Here is a 22,882-nt window from a genome sequence, read left to right on the forward strand (position 1 = left end):
CAGGTATTGGATGTAGCGAGACTTCTTTCAACTGTGATGCTGGTTTTGGAAATCACACAACTTTAAATGATTATTGCTCTTTAGAAAAAAAACAAATACAACTCCCAGCTTTGATTTTGGTATATTCCAAGAAGCCCGTCAATCTTGTATACTGGCGTCCATGGATTTTCCGCGAAAGGCCATGTTCTGTTTCTGGTGGGGACGGCGAAATTTGAGGTTCGTACTGCATGTTTCACTTTTTTTTTTTTTTTTTTGAGAATTTCATAACTATTATTTTCCATTATTAACAGCGCTACTCGGGTAAAAAAAGTTATTATTAATTTGGATGAAAATATATGCAAAAGAAAAAAAAAACTCGCGTGAAAATCAATTTATTTTCTAGAGATTGTTTATTTTAAGTATATATATTATAATATATTTCAATGGTTTTGATATTATTAACTACTCACACATGGACGTCCAAATCTTGCAGTTCACTTGGTCAAAACCTTCAAACAAGTCCTGATTATTGGGAAAACTGCTTCACAGTTCCTATCTCGTTCTTTGGCTTGCTTCTGTTTTTATACTTCATCGGAAATCTGCAGGTTGGTGTTTATTAATTATTTCCATTATTATATATGTACTGTGTATATGAATATGTTAGAATTTTAACTATGATCTTCACCTATCTGTTGGTATCAGGCTATCATCAGCTCAAACATTTTTTTGAGACAGTGGTGATTTAAGTACTAGCTGATTAGAGGTCTTGATATTTAATGTGAATCATGATTACTTCAAATCTCACTCTCATTTAATTGAATAATATTTTTTCTATATGTTAGGCCTACGTATTAAAGTAGTCTGCTCACATCATGTGAAGGTATAACTTATTCTTGAGGATGAAATTCCACTTATTCTATTATTTGTTAAGTGGGGGGCAATATTTTTCTAAGAAATAGAACTTCTTTCTTGCATTTAATGCTAATGTTCTATTTAGAACATGTATCATAGGGCACTTGTGATCACTTTGATATGCAACACTAACTGCATACACATGAGCTTCATACACATGGCATGTAGATTCATATTGGTGTTAAAGCAGCAAGTACTGTTTTACAATCAAAGTTCATGATAGCTCATGATTTTGATGATTGTCCTAGCTCAATTCTTATATCATTGGATTCCTGTTATACTTTGTAAGGGCTACTATAGAGGGGAAAAACAATAATATTACAATGCTGTAGGAGTGCAAGTGTAGATCAAAAAACTTTTTTTTTTCTTGGAAAAGTAGTTCAGAAAAGTAGACCAATACACAGTTCTACAATTCAGCCTTGTTTATAAAGGTGTGCTATTTTTACTTTACATGCTCCTATTTTCATTGTAAAGACCAGGTGGTTTTGTGATTCACTTGTTATTGTTTTTTGGGAGACTAATTAACAAGTGCTCCTCTGCTCCTAGAGTGGCTTCCGTTAGTAGTAATGCTAATGTCCAATATGATGCAAACAAGCAATACTTGAGTGGTTCCTAGTATTCCTCCTGCATTCTCCTCTATGCATCTTAGTCAATATGCTCTCAGGAATGTTGATCTGGGATGTTTCATCTTATAACTTAAAAAGGTTTCTCTCTATCATTGTTCTCCAGGTCATCTCATTTGAGGCATGTTTTGTGAATTTTTTTTGTTTTTGAAACACTTTTTCCGGCAAATAAAATTCACCAGAAATATTTTTTTATAGCATAAACTTATTCCCGGTGACATTATTTAATGACGACGATAATTTAAAATTGATGGGAAAAATAATGATTATTTGCGGCAATTTATTAACTTTTTGTGACGGTTAATATCACCGCAAATAACTTTTTTCAGCAATTTTAATGGTAAACGAAAAGGCCATTTCTGTCGATTTTTTTAACATTTTCGACAGACTAAAATCGCCGGAAATAGTAGTTTTTCTGACGATTTTTTAAAATCGCTGAAATTGATAAAAAAAAATGGCTTTAGAATTTCAACGAACCTGCAGCGATTTATAAATCGCTGAAAATGATCAAATGCAGCGATATATTATTATATGTATTTGTGACGATGACTGACATAATTACCGATGACTGAGAGTTTGAGACTGACGCCCCTTGAGAGTTGGGATGGAGTTGAGAGACTATGGACTATATGGAGAATCTCATTTATATTTCTTAGTGAGAATCAAATTCTACTTTTACCATGTTCAATTTTTTATTATCAATTTTTTTCATTTATTGATTGCAACTTTCTATCTTCATTTCAGGTATGATTAATAGACCATTGAGATTTGAGTGAAATCCGTATTTAATATTTAAGTAGTATCTTTAAAGACTAAATCAATGTTGTAATACTTGAGATTGTTATAACTTACGACTACATGTTATTTAGTTTTTAAATTATTGTATTTAAGTTTTTTTTTTCAGTAATTTTTTACGGAATTGGGTTTTTGTGAATCCAAAAGTCGAAAATAGGCATTCATTTAACTTAATAAATGGTCGGTTCGGAGATCCAACCTCTTATCGGAGTTCTATACTCTTATTGGAATAGCACTCCGAACGAGTTCGGAGTCGGAGTAAAAATCTTCTTCCGAAGATTGGAAACGTCTGTCGGAGCTCAGCCAATGGAACTCGGCTCATGAGAACGTTCCTCGTAGAGTCGTAATCGTAGTCTCGTAGGTCAAAGTACTATTACGTAGGTACACATGATTTCGTCAAAAAGATTCATATCTTAAAGAAATAATTAAAAAATAATTACGTACTGATCGTGCTGCAACCATGTCACACGGAATCTCACTTATTGGTCAAGTTTGCAAAACTTTTACTCGGTTGATCTGTATATTCTTTCTTGAAAGTTTAGTAAATTAGCATATAATTTATAGTAACTCGTCCAAAGGGGGCCTAGTAAATTAGCAAATTGCATTTTTCAATCATTTTCATTTGCTGGGAAAGTGGGTAAGTTTCATTTTCCCTATGTTACATTAATTAACAGTACGTTTAGATGGCTGAGTGGACTTGGGAGTAATTAATTAGTTTTAATGGGTTGTTACGAACAACTTTATATATATGCTAAAGAAAGACTTGAGTACGGGGCCGGATAGACTAATGCGGCCAATGCTTCACTCAATATTATCTATATATTTGTCAGAAGATAAAGACATATGAACATTGTTCACGGCCACTTGCCAGCTTCTGCATCTTCAATATTAATGCAGGCTGCAGCTCGATCACTCCTAAGATGCAGCATCTAAGGCACTACTTTCTTTCACTTATTGCTTTAATCTAAATCCTCGTCTTGTTTCCTCGCTAGCTCCAACTTTAAGCGCAGGTTCATTTTCCAAACAATTATGCATATCTAGCTATTACCATGCATGGAGTTCTTTATATATATATATGACAGCGTCCATATGTTTTCCATTTTCTATATAGAAGTGCTCCAAATCCGGAATTTCTGGATACTAAGAGATCGAAGCTCGTGGGGTTGAAAGATTATAGAGACCTTATTGTATAATTTGGGACTTTAATTTGTAAGCTTTAGTACTTATGAGTCGTCGTTGGAATTCTCGAGGAAGCGGGCGAGTAAGGTGAGCATCCTCTTCTTCAATCTCAAAAATGTTATTTATCTTTTCAAATAAAAGATAAATAACAAAAGTTAGTAAATAATTTTTTCTCATGATTTAATAACACATCGGAAATGATATAACAAAAGAGATTGATACTCTCTTTTGAGAGGCTTTTTGAAGTTCAAAGAATGTCCATCGTAAATATATTTACAGGAAAACTTATACCAGAAGAGATTGATACTCTCTATTAACGTTTTTGGTCACTATATATACGTATGTTGTGCTGATCAGGGACGAGGATGTTGAGAGGCAAGGTCCCAAGAATGATGGTATTGGTTCAGAACAAAAGACAATAATAAAATTGGCCATTGGGCAGGTCAACGGCCAACGTTTGATGGAAGTCTTTTCGAAAACGAGGTGGTTCCATTGGGATGTGGCGTTTCTAGTGGTGTGTGTAGTTGCAGTAGCAGTGGACCCTTTGTTCTATTATCTTCCTGTCATCAACGAGGCTACCAAATGCATTACTATAGATAACACTTTGAAAATCATTGCTATTTGTGTGCGATCGTTCCTGGATTTGGTTGCTTTTGGGAATCTGGTTGCAAGCAGGGATTACATGATCAGGTCAGACTATGTAATTAACATTCTCGCCATTCTTCCAGTTCCGCAGGTATTATCACAAACTTTTCTGCTTCTAATTTTATAATCCAAACAATAATATTACTGATTAAATGTATAAAATTATATAAAATATGGAAAAATATAAGTTAAAATAACAAGCACGCCAAAATCGGTCCGAATAAAAAAAAAACTAGGAAGTACAAAAAAATAGAAAACAACTCAAAACAAAAACCAATATTTTTAAAAGAACATAGAAAACCAAAATTTTTTGGAAAATATAATTAAAAATCCCAAAACTAAAAAAGAAACCCAAAGTGAAAATAAAATATAAATTTTCTGAAAAAATGATTAAATTTCAAAGAAGTTGGGAAAATCATATGTATTATATTATATTCTTAAGAATGCGCGCAGGATTGTAACAAAAACATTATTCCAAAGTTCCAATTATATTTATGAATAACAGGTTCTGGTGCCAATTATATTTTCTGAAATGAGAGGTTCGAAATTCCGGGACGGAAGGAAATTCCTAAATGCAGTTGTTCTTTTGCAATATGTGCCAAGACTTTTCCGTATCTACAGATTGTGGAAAAGAGTCAACCAGACTATCATCCTACCTAAAAGTATCCCGCCAACTACAACTACTTCTTCATGTGTTAAAGTCGTGAATGCAGAAAGCTACAAGAATATGATGATGATCCCACCCAAAGGTTTTATAGTGATGAAAGCTGGATTCAATCTCTTTCTGTATCTCGTTGCCAGTCATGTACGTATGTTTTCATCATTTATTATTATCTCTACTAATTTATAATTAATTACACTACTACTAATCAGTAGTAGTACTAATATAATTTATAAAGACTAGTTGGGGATGAAATTATATTTATCTTTGATGATGATCAGATACTGGGTGCTTTTTGGTACTTCTTCTCCATCGAACGAGAGACCACGTGCTGGAACGTGGCCTGTAAGCAAGATACCGGATGTAGCAAGACTTCTTTTAACTGTGGTCATGGTTTTAGCAATAACACATATTTAAATAATTTTTGTTCTATAGAAAAACCAAATACCACTCTCTTTGATTTTGGAATATTCCAAGAAGCCCGTCAATCTGGTATACTGGCGTCCATGGATTTTCCGCGAAAGACCATGTTCTGTTTTTGGTGGGGACTGCGAAATTTGAGGTACTCCGTACACGTTATACTTTTTTTTTTTATTAATTAAGATACAAAATTATACATGCATTTTGTTCCTTTATACTTCCTCACCCATTTTGCAATGTAATCAAACATAATATATTGAAAGTACCAAAAATACTCATCATTCATATGCATGGAGGGGAATTTGGGAGTCAAAGCAGGATCTGATGAAGGGGTGATGATGGGGGGTTGGCAATGGGAAGTCAATTAACATATGCGCTGATTTTTGGTTACCAGAACATAGGCTTATCCCTCAACCACAGGATCTGTCTAGAATTCAAGATTATGAGAAGGTGGTTAATCTTATTGATGCAGAAACAGGATGGTGGAATGTGGATATAGTGAGAAGGGTCCTTCCACCTAGTGCAGCTGCTGAGGTTCTCAAGATTTCAGTTGGTCCATGCAATAGAGATGGTAAGCTAGTTTGGGAGCATGAAAATAATGAAGTCTTTAGTGTGGAGTGCTCATAGACTGTTTTATAGTCTGAAGAAAAACAGCAATGCCGGGGAGAGTTCAAATTCAGCTGCTATGAATGTATTATGGAAGAAGATTTGGAAATTGAGCATTCCCAACAGAGTGAGAGTCTTTGCTTGGAGGGCTTGCAGAAATGGGTTGCCCACTATGGAGAATTTGAAGCTCAAAAAGGTGATTTAGGAGGATGGTTGCAAGTTTTGTCAAAAGGATGCTGAGACTGTCTCACATGTTCTATATTTCTGTCCTTTAATTCGAGACTGTTGGAAAAAACAGTTTGATTATCTACCAGTTGATGGGGATGTAGCAGATCTAGTGAACTTAGCTCAGCAAGTGCAAGCAAGAGGAATAAAGGGTAAGTTGGAGAAATTCTTTCTAATAGCCTGGAGTATGTCGTATAGGAGAAATCAGTAAGTGCATGAGTGTACTACTTTATGCCATGAACAGGTTATGGGAAATGCTTTGTCCTTGTATAAAGAACATGTGGAAGCATCAAAGCCCTCGATTCAGAAAACAAGATCTGGTATTGGGTGGAAGACTCCTCCAGCAGGTGCTGTAAAGTTAAACACTGATGGTTCCATTTTCTTGGAGCAGTGCAAGGTATTGGAGTGAGTTTGAGGGATGCCAAAGGTAATTTTCTTTTGTCAACTAGCAGTATAGAGAATGAGGTGAATGATCCTATGGAGACTGAATTGCTAGCAATTCTGAGAGGTTTATAGCTGTGCTACCCAATGGGGAGTCTATGTCCATTCTAGGGAATGCAATTTTAAGTGTTAATGCAATTTTAGCTCCTGGGGAGTCTATGTCCATTCTAGGGAATCCGATATATGAAGTAAGGAATTTGATGAAGATGATGGCTAAAGTCACAGTGCAACATGTAGGCCGTATGGCCAATGGAGCTGCTCACAGTTTAATAGTTTGGTGGAATGAGGTCCCAGATTTTGTTTCTTAGATTGTTTGGTCTGAAACTTTTTGATGTAAAACTGTGGTTTTTTCAATAAAGCTTTTTTCCTATCAAAAAAAAATAAAAATCCAACCATCCAAAAAAATTATGCCATATACATGATACCTTTTTTTATTCTTTACATATTTCAATGATTAAAATCGAATGACAGTGATAGTTGATTAAAAATTATAGTTTAAATGTCTAACGTGCATTGCAAAGCAGTAGTTCAGCTACCACAATATTAATTTCAACAAATTAAAGATAATAATTTGAAGGTAAAAAGACGTTATAAATTGTTATTCATTTTGAGCATATATATATATATATATATATATTAATGTTTTCTTATCATGATTTTCTGGCAGTTCACTTGGTCAAAACCTTGAAACAAGTTCTTATTATTGGGAAAACTGCTTCACAGTTTTAATCTCGATCTTTGGCTTGCTTCTGTTTTTATACTTCATCGGAAATTTGCAGGTTGGTGCCGAGCATCATTTCTTCTTCTTCTTCTTCTTCTTTTTAATGTTATTTTAAGCAGGGATCTTATTGTTTTCATAATTATGTGTATATATGAATATGTTTAAACTTTAATTATTTTCATCTATTCAATTCGTAACAGCTCCAACGAACTTTTTTGAGAAAGTGGTGATATTATATAATTTGAATTCTCACTTATTTAATTAAATATTCTATATTATATAAGGTGGTTTACCTTGAGTCTGGCTCACAAATGAAGGTATAATTTGAATGATTAAATTCCCATGTATCTGACAAGTACTGGTTTGACAAAGTACGTGTTATATATATATATATATATCTATATATATATATTTATATATATTTTTTATATAATTTGTATATTTGTATATGTATAATTAGGTTGGGGGATTCTTAATTTCCAATCCAATTTGGAGAAAAATCTTGTCCTAATAATAATATTAACGTTTTTCTCCCAACCAAATTGGATGAAATTTTCTCTAACCCATTTAAAAGTACTATCATGTCATAGTCAATTTGAGTTTGTTTTTTTAACACATGGAGGAGGGGTTCGAACCCATTATCTCTATTTTGGAGATTTGGGTCATGTGCCAACCGGCCACAGGCCATTTGCTATTATTAACTAAACGATGGCTAGTCAATTATAGGGTTCTAAGAATATAATGTGACAATTTATGAGTAGAAATCTTCTCTGAATATAATATGACAAGTGATAACTTTTAGATGTAATTTATGAGTAGAAATCTTAGAAACTGATCAACATAATTGTGATGTGACAGGTGTACATGCAGTGGGAGGCATCTAACGAGTTGGAGGAGATTTATAAGCGGTCGAAGAAATCTAAGCAGCATAATACGATCATCATGTCTAAGCGGTTGGAGACATCTAACCAGTACTACTTGACATATATGGACGAGGAGGATAAGGCCGCAACCATCAAGAGAACTAAATTACGTAGCATCGAGTCTTGGATAAGCACAATCGGAATCTCTGACCAGTTAAAACAGATTATCATAAGCTATGTGACCCCAATAATGGAAGATCAAAACAAACATATTGATACAGAAAACCCATTCTCTCATCTTCCCACAACACTTAGAAGATTGATTAAGCTCCATCTCTGCTTACCCCTGCTAAGGAGAGTAAGTTTTGATCCCCCCATCCCCCACCCACCTCTAAATTTCAGTTATTTTTCCTTAAAAATCTTCAAAATTAATCGAATGTATAGTAAGATCGATGTAGTGATTTAGTTACAAGTTAGTTGCTACATTAAGAGAAATGTCGTTGATATAACGACATTTGTCTGACATCCATCCTCAATCATACCAACTACTGTTATGTCATATTTTAATTCATCTTTCATGTAAGTAGTTAACTTATAAAACCACTTAAATGTGTCACATCAATTAAAGATTATAATTATGATTGCTCAATTTTGCGTGAAGTCTAATTTTGCTCAATTGTTTGTGAACATGCAGGTACCCATATTTGAAAACGAAAGTGAAGAATTGTTGTATGAGATCACCTACAAGTTTCTCAAGCAAGTGCACTACAATCAAAGCAACTACATTGTTCGAGAGGGAGAGCCATTGGATGCATTGATCTTCGTGGTGAAAGGAATTGCGTGGACCTATACAAGTAACCATGGCAATAAAACTGAGTGTCTTAAGACAGGTGACCTCTTTGGAAGACATCTTGTAGATTGGGTGCTAGAATCCCCTGGACTATCCGACCTTCCCTTATCAACAAGGACTCTCAAATGTCATACAAAAGTTGAAGCGTTTTGTCTTATGGCTAGCGACCTCAAGGATATGATGTCTCAATGCTGGTGGAAATTTAGCAAGTTCAGACACATCGCCCAATCTGACTCGAAACAGCTGAAACATTTTGCAGCTTCGTCAATCCAAGCAGCATGGCGCCACCACGCCATCCATCCTCATAAAGTACGTACTTGAATGAGGCTATCAAGTTTGCCCATGCTGTTGGCTAAGGCCTACCGCCAACAACTCCCCAAGTTTAGATAATTTTACTACTTAATAATTAATCTTGTACTGTTATCAAATGTTGATCTTGCTCTTTGTCGAAATACAATAAATAGCTTTCTTAAGAGGACTTGTATTATATGTTGCCACTTGATTTTAATATTGAGTGGCTATAAGATCAGAAGGAAACCATAAATAATTAATTATGTAATAATAAATGAAAGCGATAATATTGTTGCATATTTTCAATTTGAGAAGGGAAAAAGTAGGCTCACACCTTTAAATTATTGGATGTTGTATTTTAATATTCTGCCCCATTATCCATGAAATCTTGATAGTCGGATATCCGTGATGGTACTGCGACATGTTAATTTTGGTAGTTTTAATTTTTGGCGCAAAATACAAAATTCCTTATCAGTCTAAGTGTGCTAATTATATTTATCCTCGAGAAATGTATACTTTGATTGATGATCAATCTAGAAAAGCATGGGCTTTTCTACTGAAAACTAAAGACCAAATACTAAATATGTTCAAGGTCTAACATGTGAAAGTTGAAAGGAAAATTGGAAGACATTTAAAATGTATGTCGGCAGATAATGGTGGTGGGTAAAGAGGACTATCTAAAGAGTATTACAGAAGCCATGTCATCAGGCTTGAGAAAACAATTCCTAAGAAACCATAGCATACTGGTGTAGCAGAGAAAATGAAGAGAACAATTTGTGAAAGAATCAGGTGTATGCTTTCTCATGTAAGATTGTCTAATTTCTTTTGGGGTGAGGCAATGAGGACAGGAGTTGACTTGGTAAATCTTTCTCCTTTAGTTCCTTTGAATGATAACATTCTCAAAAGGGTTTGAAGACGAAAATATATTTCTCCTTAGCATTTGAGGATTTTCACCTGCAGGGATTTTGTTCATGTTCATAAAGATGAGAGGTCCAAGCTTGACAACAAATCCATGAAGTGCATCTTTTGGGATTATGCACAAGAAGAATTCGATTATAGATTGTGGGATTCATTTAAGAAGAAGATTTAGAGAAGTAGAAAGATATTTTTTTTCTTTGAAGATCAAACTATTGAAGTCGTGAATCAGAGTAAAAAGTCTAAGACTTTCAATGAAAACTTTGTTTATATGGATGGATTCATTTTTTCCTTCTTTTATGATGCGTGATGAACATAGGGGAGAGGTATTGGAGGAAGAAGTTGACACGGTTGAAAGTGGTGAACTTAAAATTGATGATATGAGACTAGAACAATAAGCAGAACAACCTTTCTCAGAACTGCCTACCAAAAATTAGTTAAGAAGATCTATTAGAGGACGTTAGCCTTCCATCAGTTTTTCTACTGCTGAGTATGTTTCACTTTTAGATGGGAGAGAGCCAGAATATTATCAAGAGGCGATACATCATGATAAAAAAAAATAAGTGGTTGAAAGCCAAACAATAAAAGATGAAATCTCTGTATGAGAACGATACCTATAAGTTGGTAGAACTACAAACGGTAAGAGAGCACTAAAGAATAAGAAAAACTCTTGCTGCAGTCGCCTCGTGCAATCCTGGGGCAAACGAGTTTGACGTGGACAAAATAAAAATGCACCGTTTCAACGAGTTTGTTTTCTTTTCGACATTTATCCAAATCTACCCTACCTCCTTTGATTTCTTTTCGATAAACCTAGCCGGTTTGTTTGATAAGTTACATTGTTTGAAAAATATTAAGCGTGATGTCGATACTAGTATTAAAGTATAAAAATATTAGAAATATTATACTTTGTTGACTCTCAAACACTTTTTTGCCTGCAAATGAGTTCATTGAGCTCTTTTGTGAATTGGTTGTGTCCAGACTTCCGATCATTGCCAAGCAAAGGTGAAAGAATTGAATCATCCTTACTACTTTGTAAAGCTTAAATACATGGAATTCTTATATGTATCTAATTATTTCAGAATTAGTGGCAATTAGGAATATTTTTGAGAAGTAATATTGGAAAGATTTTGTATATACAGCTACTGATCTTCTACCAAACAGTGGTGTAAACCCCATGGTAACTACCATTTTCCTTTTGTTAATCATAAGTCATGCAAAACCTCCTTGATTAGCTTGTATGTGAGTCAAACATTAGCTATCTTTTATGTTGAACTCTGAATGTTATGTTCTCTTGTAACATGTTTCCTTCTTTATTTAAAATTTTATATAATTTTAAGTAGTGTGATGGAAGAAAACAAAAAATTGGTTTTTCCTTCTAATAACAGCTACCAAAGCTTTGCTTTACACAATGAGATGTAGACATCTTATGAACCTTAGATGTAGCTGCCCATGGAGAACACGAAGAACCCACACGAAGAAGAAGAAGACCCACGTGAAACTCTTACCAGTTTGCACCTACTGTTCCGACAAGGAGAGATATACCCAATTTGCAAATAGATGACATCGAAGACAAAGACGGCTTCCAGATCTAGTTTTTCTCCACTTTGCTTCAATGCACAATGTGAAGAACACACGAAGAAGACGACCACGTAGAAACACACGAAGCCATGGTGGTTTGTGAACAAGCTCTGAATCTCTGTTTGAAGAACAAGCCTCCGACCACACGAACGCAAGATGGGTTTCACATATTTCGTCTGCTTGAAGAAAAAGCTCACGCAGAATCTCTTTTCATATTTCTCTCTCGCATTTCTTCTCTTTTTTTATTTTAAATGTAATGACTGATGTGGCATAGTCAACTGCCCACCGTTTGCGCGGCGCGACTATCCCTAGAAGAATTGAAAGAATAAATGAGTTTTCATATTTAAGATTGAGATAAATAGCTCACAACCAATGTACACAACACACTTGGTTATGAAAGGGGTTTAGTCAAATGAAAGTCATTGATTTTTAAAAAAAATTATCATCGTGGTAAAAATGTCTTCTATCATCAGTTGTCTTGCGCTTTGCTACTAGTATGAATTTAGAAATTGAACAGCTTGATGTGAAGACTGCTTTCCACCATGGTGACTTGGAGGAGGAAATATATATGGAGCAACCAAAGGGGTTCACAACAAAGGGCAAAGAGAACCTTGTGTGTCGATTGGAAAAAGAGTTTAAAGTAGGCACCTAGGCTATCGTACAAGAAATTCGATTCCTTTATGGTTGAGCAAGGGTATAATAAAACTACTTCTAATCATTATGTATTTGTTAAAAAGTTCTCTGATGCTGACTCTATTATTCCCTTGTTATATGTGGTTGACATGTTGATAATTGGTTGTGATTTAGAAAAAATTGACAAATTGAAAAGAGAGTTGAATAAGTATTTTGCTATGAAAGACTTCGGACCTGCAAAACTGATAATTGGAATGAAGATCTCTCTTCACGGAAAGAATGTCATGTTGTGGCTATCTCAAGAGAGTTATATCAAGAATGTGCTAGACTGATTCAACATGGGCAAAGTAAAACCAATGAGTTCACCACTTGTAGGTCATTTGAAACTAAGTTTGTAGCAATGTCCTATAAATGAGAAAGAGAAGAAAGAGATGCAAAATGTGCCTTATGTATCAAGGTAGCTTAATGTATGTCATGGTGTGCATAAGACCTCATATTGCTCATGTCATTCGAGTTGTCAGTAGATTCGTCTCTAATTCTAGTAAAGAACTTTGGGTAGCTATAAACTAGATTCTCAAGCATCTTAGAGGTACTTCCTGAAGAAATTCATGGGCCTAACTCATCTCATAAAATCGGTTCCACAAGAAATGATTGATCATTCCTTATAAACATGCCCAAAATCTTATCTATAGACAATATGAGATTATTCCTCAACACCTCCTCACGTAGAGGCCAGTATTTTTTTCTAGTGCTTGTCTCGGGATAAGTAGTGTGGGCCCTCATTACTTCAGGATACTTGATTACTTATTGAGGGGGAGCTATGTCATGGCAATCCAGACTGTAAAAATGTGTTTTTTGTCTATCGTAGAGGCTGAGTATATTACAATCCCTTATGCAAGTAAGGAGTTGCTATGGCTGAAGAAGTGCTTAGAAGAACTTGGTCAGAAACAAGAAAATTATATTCTTTACTGTAACAGTCAGAGTGCTATCCATTTCAGTAAGAACTCAACCTTTCATTCAAGATCCAAGCATATTGATGTGAGGTATCACTATATTCGTGATGCATTGGAGATGAAGTTATTGTAGATTGAAAAAATCCATACTAATGAGAGGGATTGATGACAAAAATATTGCCTACGCCAAAACTTGAAGTATATATGTAGAAGAAAAGCAAGTTTGGTGGAGCCCCTCACATAGTCGGGAGGCAGAGATGTCTTGGGTGGATCCTTTCTTGCGAGGGAATCGCATGTGGTCACTTGAGTGGCATTTTAGTAATTTTTGAATGATAAGGTTTTTTTCTTATAAGAAGGTTGTGCCGTGTATGTGGTCATGTGGAGAGAAAGAAGAAGAAAAATAAAATTAAAATTAAAATTAGAGTAGAAAATATTTTGTTGTATTTTGTGTTCATCCTAAAAATATTAAATGCCTGAATTGTATTATATATGATTTTTAATACCTTTTATCAAAATCAAAATAACCAATTTAAAATTGTCATGATTCCGAATCCGATTTTTGAAACCCACGTGAAAACCAATAAGTTTAGAAACATTAGCTCAAAAAGATTCATATCTTGTGCTGTCACTATATTGTCACGTGGAATCTCACTTTTTGTTCAAGTTTGCAAAGATTCATATCTTGAAGGTTTGGTAAATTAGCATATAGGTTAAAGTAATTTGTTCAAACGGGGCCTATTAAATTAGCAAATTGCATTTTTCAAACATTTTGATTTGCTTGGAAAGTGTGTAAGTTTTATTTTTCCTATGTTACAGTAACACGCGCGTTTAGCTGGCCGAGTGGAGTTGGGAGTAATTAATTAGTTTTTATGGGTTTTTACGAACGACTTTATATGCTAAAGAAAGACTCGAGTACAGGGCCGGATGGACTAATATTACCAATGCTTCACTCAATAATATCTATATATTTGTCAGAAGATAAAGACATATGACCATTGTTCACAACTTTCTGTCACTTATTATCTTCAATATTAATGCAGCTCATCACTCCTAAGATGCAGCATCTAAGGCACTACCTTCTGTCACAGCTTATTGCTCTAATCTAAATCCTCGTCTTGTTTCCTCGCTAGCTCCAACTTTAAGCGCAGGTTCATTTTCTACTCCATAAATCCGCATTGTTGGATGTAGTATTTGTTTTCAAACAATTATGCATGTATGTGATCTGGCTATTACCATGGAGTTCCTTAATTACATATGACAGCGTTCATATGTTTTCCATTTTCTATATAGAAGTACTGCTCCAAGTCCGGAATTTCTAGATACTAAGAGATCGAAGTTCGTGGAGTTGAAAGATTTTGGAGACCTTATTCAACTTTTGTAAGCTTTAGTTATGAGTCGTCGTTTGGATTCTGGAGGAAGTGGCCGGCGAGTAAGGTGAGCATCTTCTTAAAAATGTAAGCTTAGTAAATAATTTTGTTATCAAATTATTTATCATATTATCTTGAAATTTTATTTATCTTATTATAATCTTGATATCATGAAATAATAGATAAATAACAAAACCTAATAAATAATTTTTACTCACGATTTAATAACACATCGGAAATGAAGTAATAATAGTTAAAATGTTTAAAAAAAAAAATCGCTATTTTTTCATGTAACATTTACGTTTTCTGTTATTTCCTTTGTTTTAGGTTAATAATAAAAAAGAAATAGTCTCTTGAACATTTTATCTATAGAGTGAAAGTCATCTCCCCTCTGGAGGGTGGGGCTTGAAATCTCTGCTTTAGGCGGAGTGTAGTCTCTTAGACGGTTTGTCTGTAGAGAGTTCTAGAAGTTAAGACCATACTAATTACAAATAAATTTGTATACTTGTGGAGTCTCAACTCGAGTAGTTGGCTTGTAATCTGGATTTTTTCCTGTATGTATCTGTCACAGCTCTAACTTCACTTTCATGAATGAATGAACTCTATTTTCCATAAAAAAAAAAAAAAATAGTTAAAATGATCAAGATGAATAATAATAGTTATTTATCTCATATATATATATATATATATATATATATAATTATTACCTCTATTAATGTTTTTTGGTCACTACATATACGTATGTTGTGCTGATCAGGGACGAGGATGTTGAGAGGCAAGGTCCCAAGAATGATGGTATTGGTTCAAAACAAAAGAAAATAATAAAATTGGCAATTGGGCAAGTCAATCAACGTTTGATGAAAATTATTTCGAAAACGCCGTGGTGGTTTAGGCTCCAGTACTTCCATTGGGATGTGGCGTTTTTAGTGGTGTGTGTAGTTGCAGTAGCAGTTGACCCTTTGTTCTTTTATCTTCCTGTCGTCGACGAGGATACCAAATGCATTACTATAGATACCACTTTGGAAATCATTGCTATTTGTGTGCGATCGTTCCTGGATTTGGTTGCTTTAGGGGATTTGGTTGCTCGGTCCATAGAAAGCATTGATGACTGTTACTCGAGGTCAGACTACGTAATTAACATTCTCGCCATTCTTCCAGTCCCCCAGGTATCCTTATTATCACAAACTTTTCTGCATGCTTCGAATTTTATCATCCAAACAATATTACTAATTAAATTATCCAATTTTATTTATGAACATAAACAGATTCTAGTGCCAATTATATTTTCTGAAATTAGAGGTTCGAAATTCCGGGACGGAAGGAAATTCCTAAATGCAGTTGTTCTTTCGCAATATGTCCCAAGACTTTTCCGTATCTACAGATTGTGGAAAATAGTCAACATCACTATCATCCTACCTAAGAGTAGTCCTACAACTACTCATGTTAAAGTGATGAACGCAGAAAGCAGCTACAAGAATATGATGATGATCCCACCCAAAGGTTTTGTAGTCATGAAAGCTGGATTCAATCTCTTTCTGTATCTCGTTGCCAGTCATGTACGTATGTTTTCGTCATTTATTATTATCTCTACTAATTTATAATTAATTACACTACTACTAATCAGTAGTAGTACTAATATAATTTATAAAGACTAGTTGGGGATGAAATATTATTTATCTTTGATCATGATCAGATACTGGGTGCTTTTTGGTACTTCACCTCCATCGAACGAGAGACCACGTGCTGGAACGTGGCCTGTGAGCATGATACCGGATGTAACAAGACTTCTTTTAACTGTGGTCATGGTTTTACCAATATCACTTTTTTAAATAATTTTTGCTCTTTAGAAAATCCAGATACCAATCTCTTTGATTTTGGAATATTCCAAGAAGCCCGTCATTCTGGTATTCTGGAGTCCATGGATTTTTTGCGAAAGACCATCTTCTGTTTTTGGTGGGGCTTGCGAAATTTGAGGTTTGTACATATTACAGTACTTATTATTATTATTATAAAAAAATCTATTCATCATTTCAACTTTCATCATCTTCCCATCATCTCAAGATGATAAGTTTATAAATAAAATATAATAAATAATTTTCAATTACCTAATGTCACATCATAGGATGCATGGAAATTTAGATGATGAGTAGCATTACGCTATTATTATTATTGAGATACATAATCATACATGCATTTTGTTCCTTTAAACTTAATTCCTCACCCATTTTACAATGTAATGTCATGAAACATAATATATTGGAAGTACCACTTTGAGACATAACTAAATCGTACCTACGTACCAAAAATACTAAGATATGCATGATGATCACCTCTTAATATCCAAGCATCCATTAAAATTATGCCATATATATATATATATATATATATATATATATATATATAAACCTTTTTTTATTCTTTACTTATTTCAAGATAAAAAGACGTTATAAATTGTTATTCATTTTGAGCATATTATATACACACACACACATTAATGTTTTCTGATCATGATTTTCTGGCAGTTCACTTGGTCAAAACCTTGAAACAAGTCCTTATTATTGGGAAAACTGCTTCACAGTTTTAATCTCGATCTTTGGCCTGATTCTGTTTTTATACTTCATCGGAAATTTGCAGGTTGGTGCTAATCATCATCATCTTCTTCTTCTTCTTCTTCTTCTTCTGTTAATGTTTTTTAAGCTGGGATCTTATTATTTCCATAATTATGTGTATATATGAATATGGTTGAACTTTAATTATTTTCATCTATTCAATTCGTAACAGCTCAAAATTTTTTAGAATGTGGTGATAATTATATAAACATATATGTTTAGAGGTCTTTAATTTGAATTCTCACTTATTTAATTAAAAATTCTATGTTAGGCCAGGATGGTTTATCTATATATGATATATATTTTTGTTATATAATTTGTATATATATATATATATAATTAGGTTGGGGGATTCTTAATTTCCAATCCAATTTGGAGGAAAACCTTGTACTAATATTAAGAACAACTTTTTTCTCATAACTAAATTGGATGAAATTTTCTCCAACCCATTTAGCTTTGGTTATTATTAACTAAAAATATGGCTAGTCTAAGAATATATTAATAACGTGAAAATTTATGATAAGTAGAAATCTAATCTTTTATGAATATTGTGTGACAATTGATAACTTTTAGATGTAACTTATAATGTTGAGTAGAAATCTTAGAAACTGATCAACGTAATTCCGATGTGACAGGTGTACATGCAGTGGGAGGCATCTAATGAGTTGGAGGAGATTTATAATCGGCCGAAATCCGGGCAGCCTAATAAGATCGTCATGCCTAAGCGGTTGGAGATATCTAAGCAGTACTACTTGACATATATGGATGAGGAGGATAAGGCAGAGATCACGAGAACTAAATTACGTAACATTCAGTGTTGGATAAGCACAATCGGACTCCCTGACCAGTTAAAACAGATGATCATGAGCTATGTGACACCAATACTGGAAGATCAAAACAAACATATTGATACAGAAAACCCATTCCCTCATCTTCCAACAAAACTTAGAAGATTGATTAAGCTCCATCTCTGCTTGCCCCTGCTAAGGAGAGTGAGTTTCGATCCCCCCCTTCCCCCACCCACCTCTGAATTTCACTTAAATGTGTCACATCAATTAAAGATTATAATTATGGTTGCTCAATTTTGCGAGAAGTCTAATTTTGTTCAATTGTTTGTGAACACACAGGTGCCCATATTCGAAAATGAAAGTGAAAAATTGTTGTATGAGATCACCTGTAAGTTTCTCAAGCAAGTACACTACAATCAAAGCAGCTACATTGTTCGAGAGGGAGAACCATTGGATGCGCTGATCTTCATGGTGAAAGGAATTGCGTGGACGTATACAAGTAATCATGGCAATAAAATTGAGTGTCTTAAGACAGGTGACCTCTTTGGAAGACATCTTGTAGATTGGGTGCTGGAATCCCCTGGACTATCCGACCTTCCCTTATCGACAAGGACACTTAAATGTCATACAAAAGTTGAAGGGTTTTGTCTTATGGCTAGCGACCTCAAGGATATGATGTCTCAATGCTGGTGGAAATTTAGCAAGTTTAGACACATCGCCAAATCTGACTCGAAACAGCTGAAACATTTTGCAGCTTCATCCATCCAAGCAGCATGGCGCCGCCAGACCATCCATCATCATTAAGTGCTTGAATGAGGCTACCAATTCTGCCCATGCTGTTGGCTAAGGCCACTGCCACCAACAACTCCCCAAGTTTAGATAATTGTACCACTTAATTATTAATCTAGTGTTATCAAATGCTCTTGCTCTTTGTCGAAACACAATAAATAGATTGTTTAAGAGGACTTGTATTATGTTGTGGATTAAATGCTGCACTTGTTTCTTTTTATGTCATTAGATAAATTGCAGTCGCTTGATTTTAATATTAAGCGGTTATAAGATCAGTAGGAAACCATTAACAAATAATTGTATAATAATAAATGAAAGTGATAATATTGTCGTACATTATCAATTTGAGAAAGGAAAAAGTTGGCTCACACATTCAAGTTATTGGATGCTGTATTTTAATATTCTGCACTAGGGGTGGCAAATCGTGTTTTCATGTCATGCTCTTGTCATGTCAAGTCATGAACATTCGACTATATAGGTAAACCCGAACCCGACCCGTTAAGCTAAACGTGTCAAACTTTCAAACTTTAACTCATCCCAATTAGATAACGGTTCGTGTCGTGTCATTTGTTTTGACTTGTTTAATAATTACTTAGAAATATGTTAACACGACACGACTCATTTAAATCCGTTTGTTTCATGTAAATGGATTGAACTAAAACCCATAACTCATTTGACCTGATTAACATAATTTCACATAATTCTATATTTATTAATAACCACAATATCTTAAAATATATATATATCAATATTTTTCAAATTTTAACATATAATAAAACTAATATTACAAACTATACAATAACAAATATGAGCATAGGTCTAAAATTCCAATTCCAACAATAAAAATATAGGCATATTAAGAAATACCAATAGTACAACTTAACAATAATAAAATTTTAATTTTGAAATAAATTCTAAACGGGTCAAAAGGGATTGATTTCGTGATAAGTAGGTTGACCCGTTATTGACCCGTTTATAAGTCGTGTCTTAACGGGTCAACCCATTTTGATCCAAACCTGTTAACATCAGGCCCAAATCCGTTAATTCTATGTCATGTTCGTGTTATATTCACAGATCATGTCACATATTGACACCTCTATATAGCATCATTATCCATGAAATCTTGATATATAGTCGGATATTCTTGATGGTGCGATATGTTAATTTTGGTACTTTTAATTTTTGGTGCAAGGTACAAAATTCCTATAAAAGATAAGAATTAAGTACAGCTTCAATCATGTATAGATCAACCAAAGCAGCCCCATCTCAAATTGGCAAGTTTTCACTATAATTTAATGAGCTTGTCTTCTCCAACATATCATGTATGCTCTAAATCAATTATAAATAAAAGATAAGAGGGGCAAAGAGCTGAACAAGTGTATCCTAACAATCAATACAAACCATAAAAATATACATAAATAAAAACAATCGATCCAGAATATTTGACGAAACAGGCTTGGTACCACTTTTTTTCTTGACCCAATGCAATATGCGTACGTGGTTAATTAAAGAGATGGCCCTGCCTTGAAAGCCGCTGAAGGAAGATGTTAATTTCTCTTAAAGAGATGTACGTTTAATCTCATACAAATCTCATACAAAAGACGAATGAAGGTGAGAACTGAATCGATCTTAACGCATGAGATTGATTCCGGCAAAAAAAAAAAAAACTTTCCTAGCTTCTTGAGACGCTCATGGTTGATCTACAGAGAAAATTCTTTGCTAGTATAAAATAAGTGTGTTGGCATATTCATGTGATAACCAGTATTAAATTATGTTGTAATAATGTTAAGTGGGATAAAGTGAAAAAGGATTGAAGTTAGTTCAACATAGCTCGAGCGAAACCCATATAGAGATCAGTTTACTCGACATGGTGCTCGAGCAAACGTTTATACAAAGAGTTCGCTAAACACCGGCTTGACATAGCGCTCGAGCAAAATCCAGACAGAGAGTTCGCTCAACACTCGTTCGACATGACGCTCGAGCGGTAACCTAGACAGAGAGGTCGCTCGGCACCCACTCAACTCACGGCTCTAGCGACTCATGGATATAACATGCGCTTGAACTTGCTCGACACTCTACTCGAACGAATGTTCAAAAATATGACTTTGATTAGGATTTCAGCACCGTGTTCCATGCACACTATAAACGAAAGCTTATTCATTTCTTCAGTTGGCAAGCACGCACAGAGCATAAAGAGAGCAAAACATATAGAGAAAGATTTCATTCCATATACTTTCATTTTCTCTTAAATCAGATATCCATCTTACTGTGCTTGAGGCCATCAACTATTGCTAAATCATTTGGTGTGAATGTTCTTTGGTCGGAAGTAATTCCGGAGCTGCCGTTGAAGAAGAGATGAAGAGGTTCTCATGGTGAAGCTATAGAAAAGCCCAAGTTCCAGAGCTGGATGCATGCAAAGATCGAGTGGGCCACTCCTGATATTACAAGCGAGATATAGCTACTGCAAGGATCTTGTGATGTTTCTAAATGGGTTGTAACAAACTAAATTTCTATAGTAGATTTTAAGTGATGACTTACACCCGAAGTGATTTTAGATTTTGAAAACGTTCTTTAAATGAGTTTCCACTTCGTGACCAAATTGATGTGTTGATTTTTTTATGTGAATTGTTTCATTGATTGACTGCTTGTTTGACAATAGTTTTAAATAGTGCAGTACAATTGAATTACACCTATTCACCCCCTTTTAGATGTTGTATTGGATTTGAACTACTGATTTTTTACCTTTTGCTACTTAGCAGCCGGGAGAAAAAAGTACTGTGGTACACAATGGGGAATTAAGTTGCCCTTAAAAAAGCTGAAAAATAGTGTTTTCCTAATCTATTTTCCATTTTCTCTGTAACCAAATTATTCAGCCTATTGTATTGCCAAAATAAGCTCGTACGTTGGGTCTATAAATATATAGTTTGGAGGTTCATTCTGTATTTTCAACTCTGTATCGTCGTTGATTAGCTAATTCGTGCGCATGCATCGGCAAGATATCTCTTGCAATGCAGAATTGCGACATGCGAATGAGTTTTTTCTTAAAAAAATAAAAAACAGTTTTATTGAAAAACAAATTCGGTGAAGGAATATCAAGATTACATGACATTCCAATAAAATAACCAAAATCCAATCTCCAGTCTTTTCTAAACATCTAATCAACTCTCTAGTACGGGAGCCCACTCTTATACAGCCGAATCCAGCCTCTAAACTGCAGCAGTAAGCCCTTCACATTATTCAAACTATTACTAGCACCATGCGCTCCCATCTTAGCCAAGAAGTCCGCTGGAGCGTTACCTTCCCTTAGAATGTGGCAAAATGAATAATTCAGAGAACTCAGAATATGCAAGGCTTCGTCCCAATAGTCTTCCAAATACCATACTCCACATCTACCTTTTTTTAGCCAATTAAGCAAAACCATAGAGTCCAATTCAATATCCACATCCATAAAGCCCAGCCGCTTGCAGTGTTTAAGTCCTTCCACCACACCCAAAAGTTCCGCATAGTTATTTGACCCTGGAGGCAACGAAACAAAGTAAGCAAACCGGAGCTTCCCAGTATGGTCCCGAATCACCCCTCCTGCGTCTGCACTACCTGGATTCCTCAGGCTACATCTGTCTGAGTTCAGTTTGAACCTTCCCTCTCTCGGTTTCAACCAGTTCACCGCTCTAATGTGTCTGGGTCTTGGCAACACTGCAGGGATGTGAAGCTCCCGAAGTATTTTCCCATCCGAGCGAGATAATTTCTCCACCTTGTTCATGCTGTTGGCTATTGATGAGAACCAGAACTTTATATCTGTCCAGACCTTCTCCACCGATTCGCACCTACCCTCCATACGAGCCAAATAACGACGGGACCAAAGCCTCCAGCTCACAATAAAAGGAAGGATGCCCATTAACAAGCCTATTTGTGATTTTCGTGAAGCCCTTCGAAACCAGTACTGGGTATGGTCCTTCCAGTTTAGCTGCCTAACAACGGCACCGAAATGTCCACCACATATTTGCCAAATGGCCGTAGCAAACTCACCTACAAACAAAAC

General features: G+C 34.9%; 1 protein-coding gene across 1 annotated transcript in view; it reads left to right on the plus strand.

The window, feature by feature from the left end:
• LOC109020120 (cyclic nucleotide-gated ion channel 1-like) overlaps nucleotides 1-18,858 on the plus strand; it is a 109,104-nt gene extending 90,246 nt beyond the window's left edge. Inside the window, exons 2-4 of the mRNA XM_035686593.1 lie at nucleotides 7,154-7,265; nucleotides 8,066-8,428; nucleotides 18,394-18,858. Of these exons, the coding sequence (XP_035542486.1) occupies nucleotides 7,154-7,265; nucleotides 8,066-8,428; nucleotides 18,394-18,858 (940 nt within the window). The remainder of the gene's footprint in view (nucleotides 1-7,153; nucleotides 7,266-8,065; nucleotides 8,429-18,393) is intronic.
• Nucleotides 18,859-22,882: the final 4,024 nt, after the last annotated feature.

The sequence above is a fragment of the Juglans regia genome, chromosome 16 (assembly GCF_001411555.2).
Source record: "Juglans regia cultivar Chandler chromosome 16, Walnut 2.0, whole genome shotgun sequence".
NCBI lineage: Eukaryota > Viridiplantae > Streptophyta > Magnoliopsida > Fagales > Juglandaceae > Juglans > Juglans regia.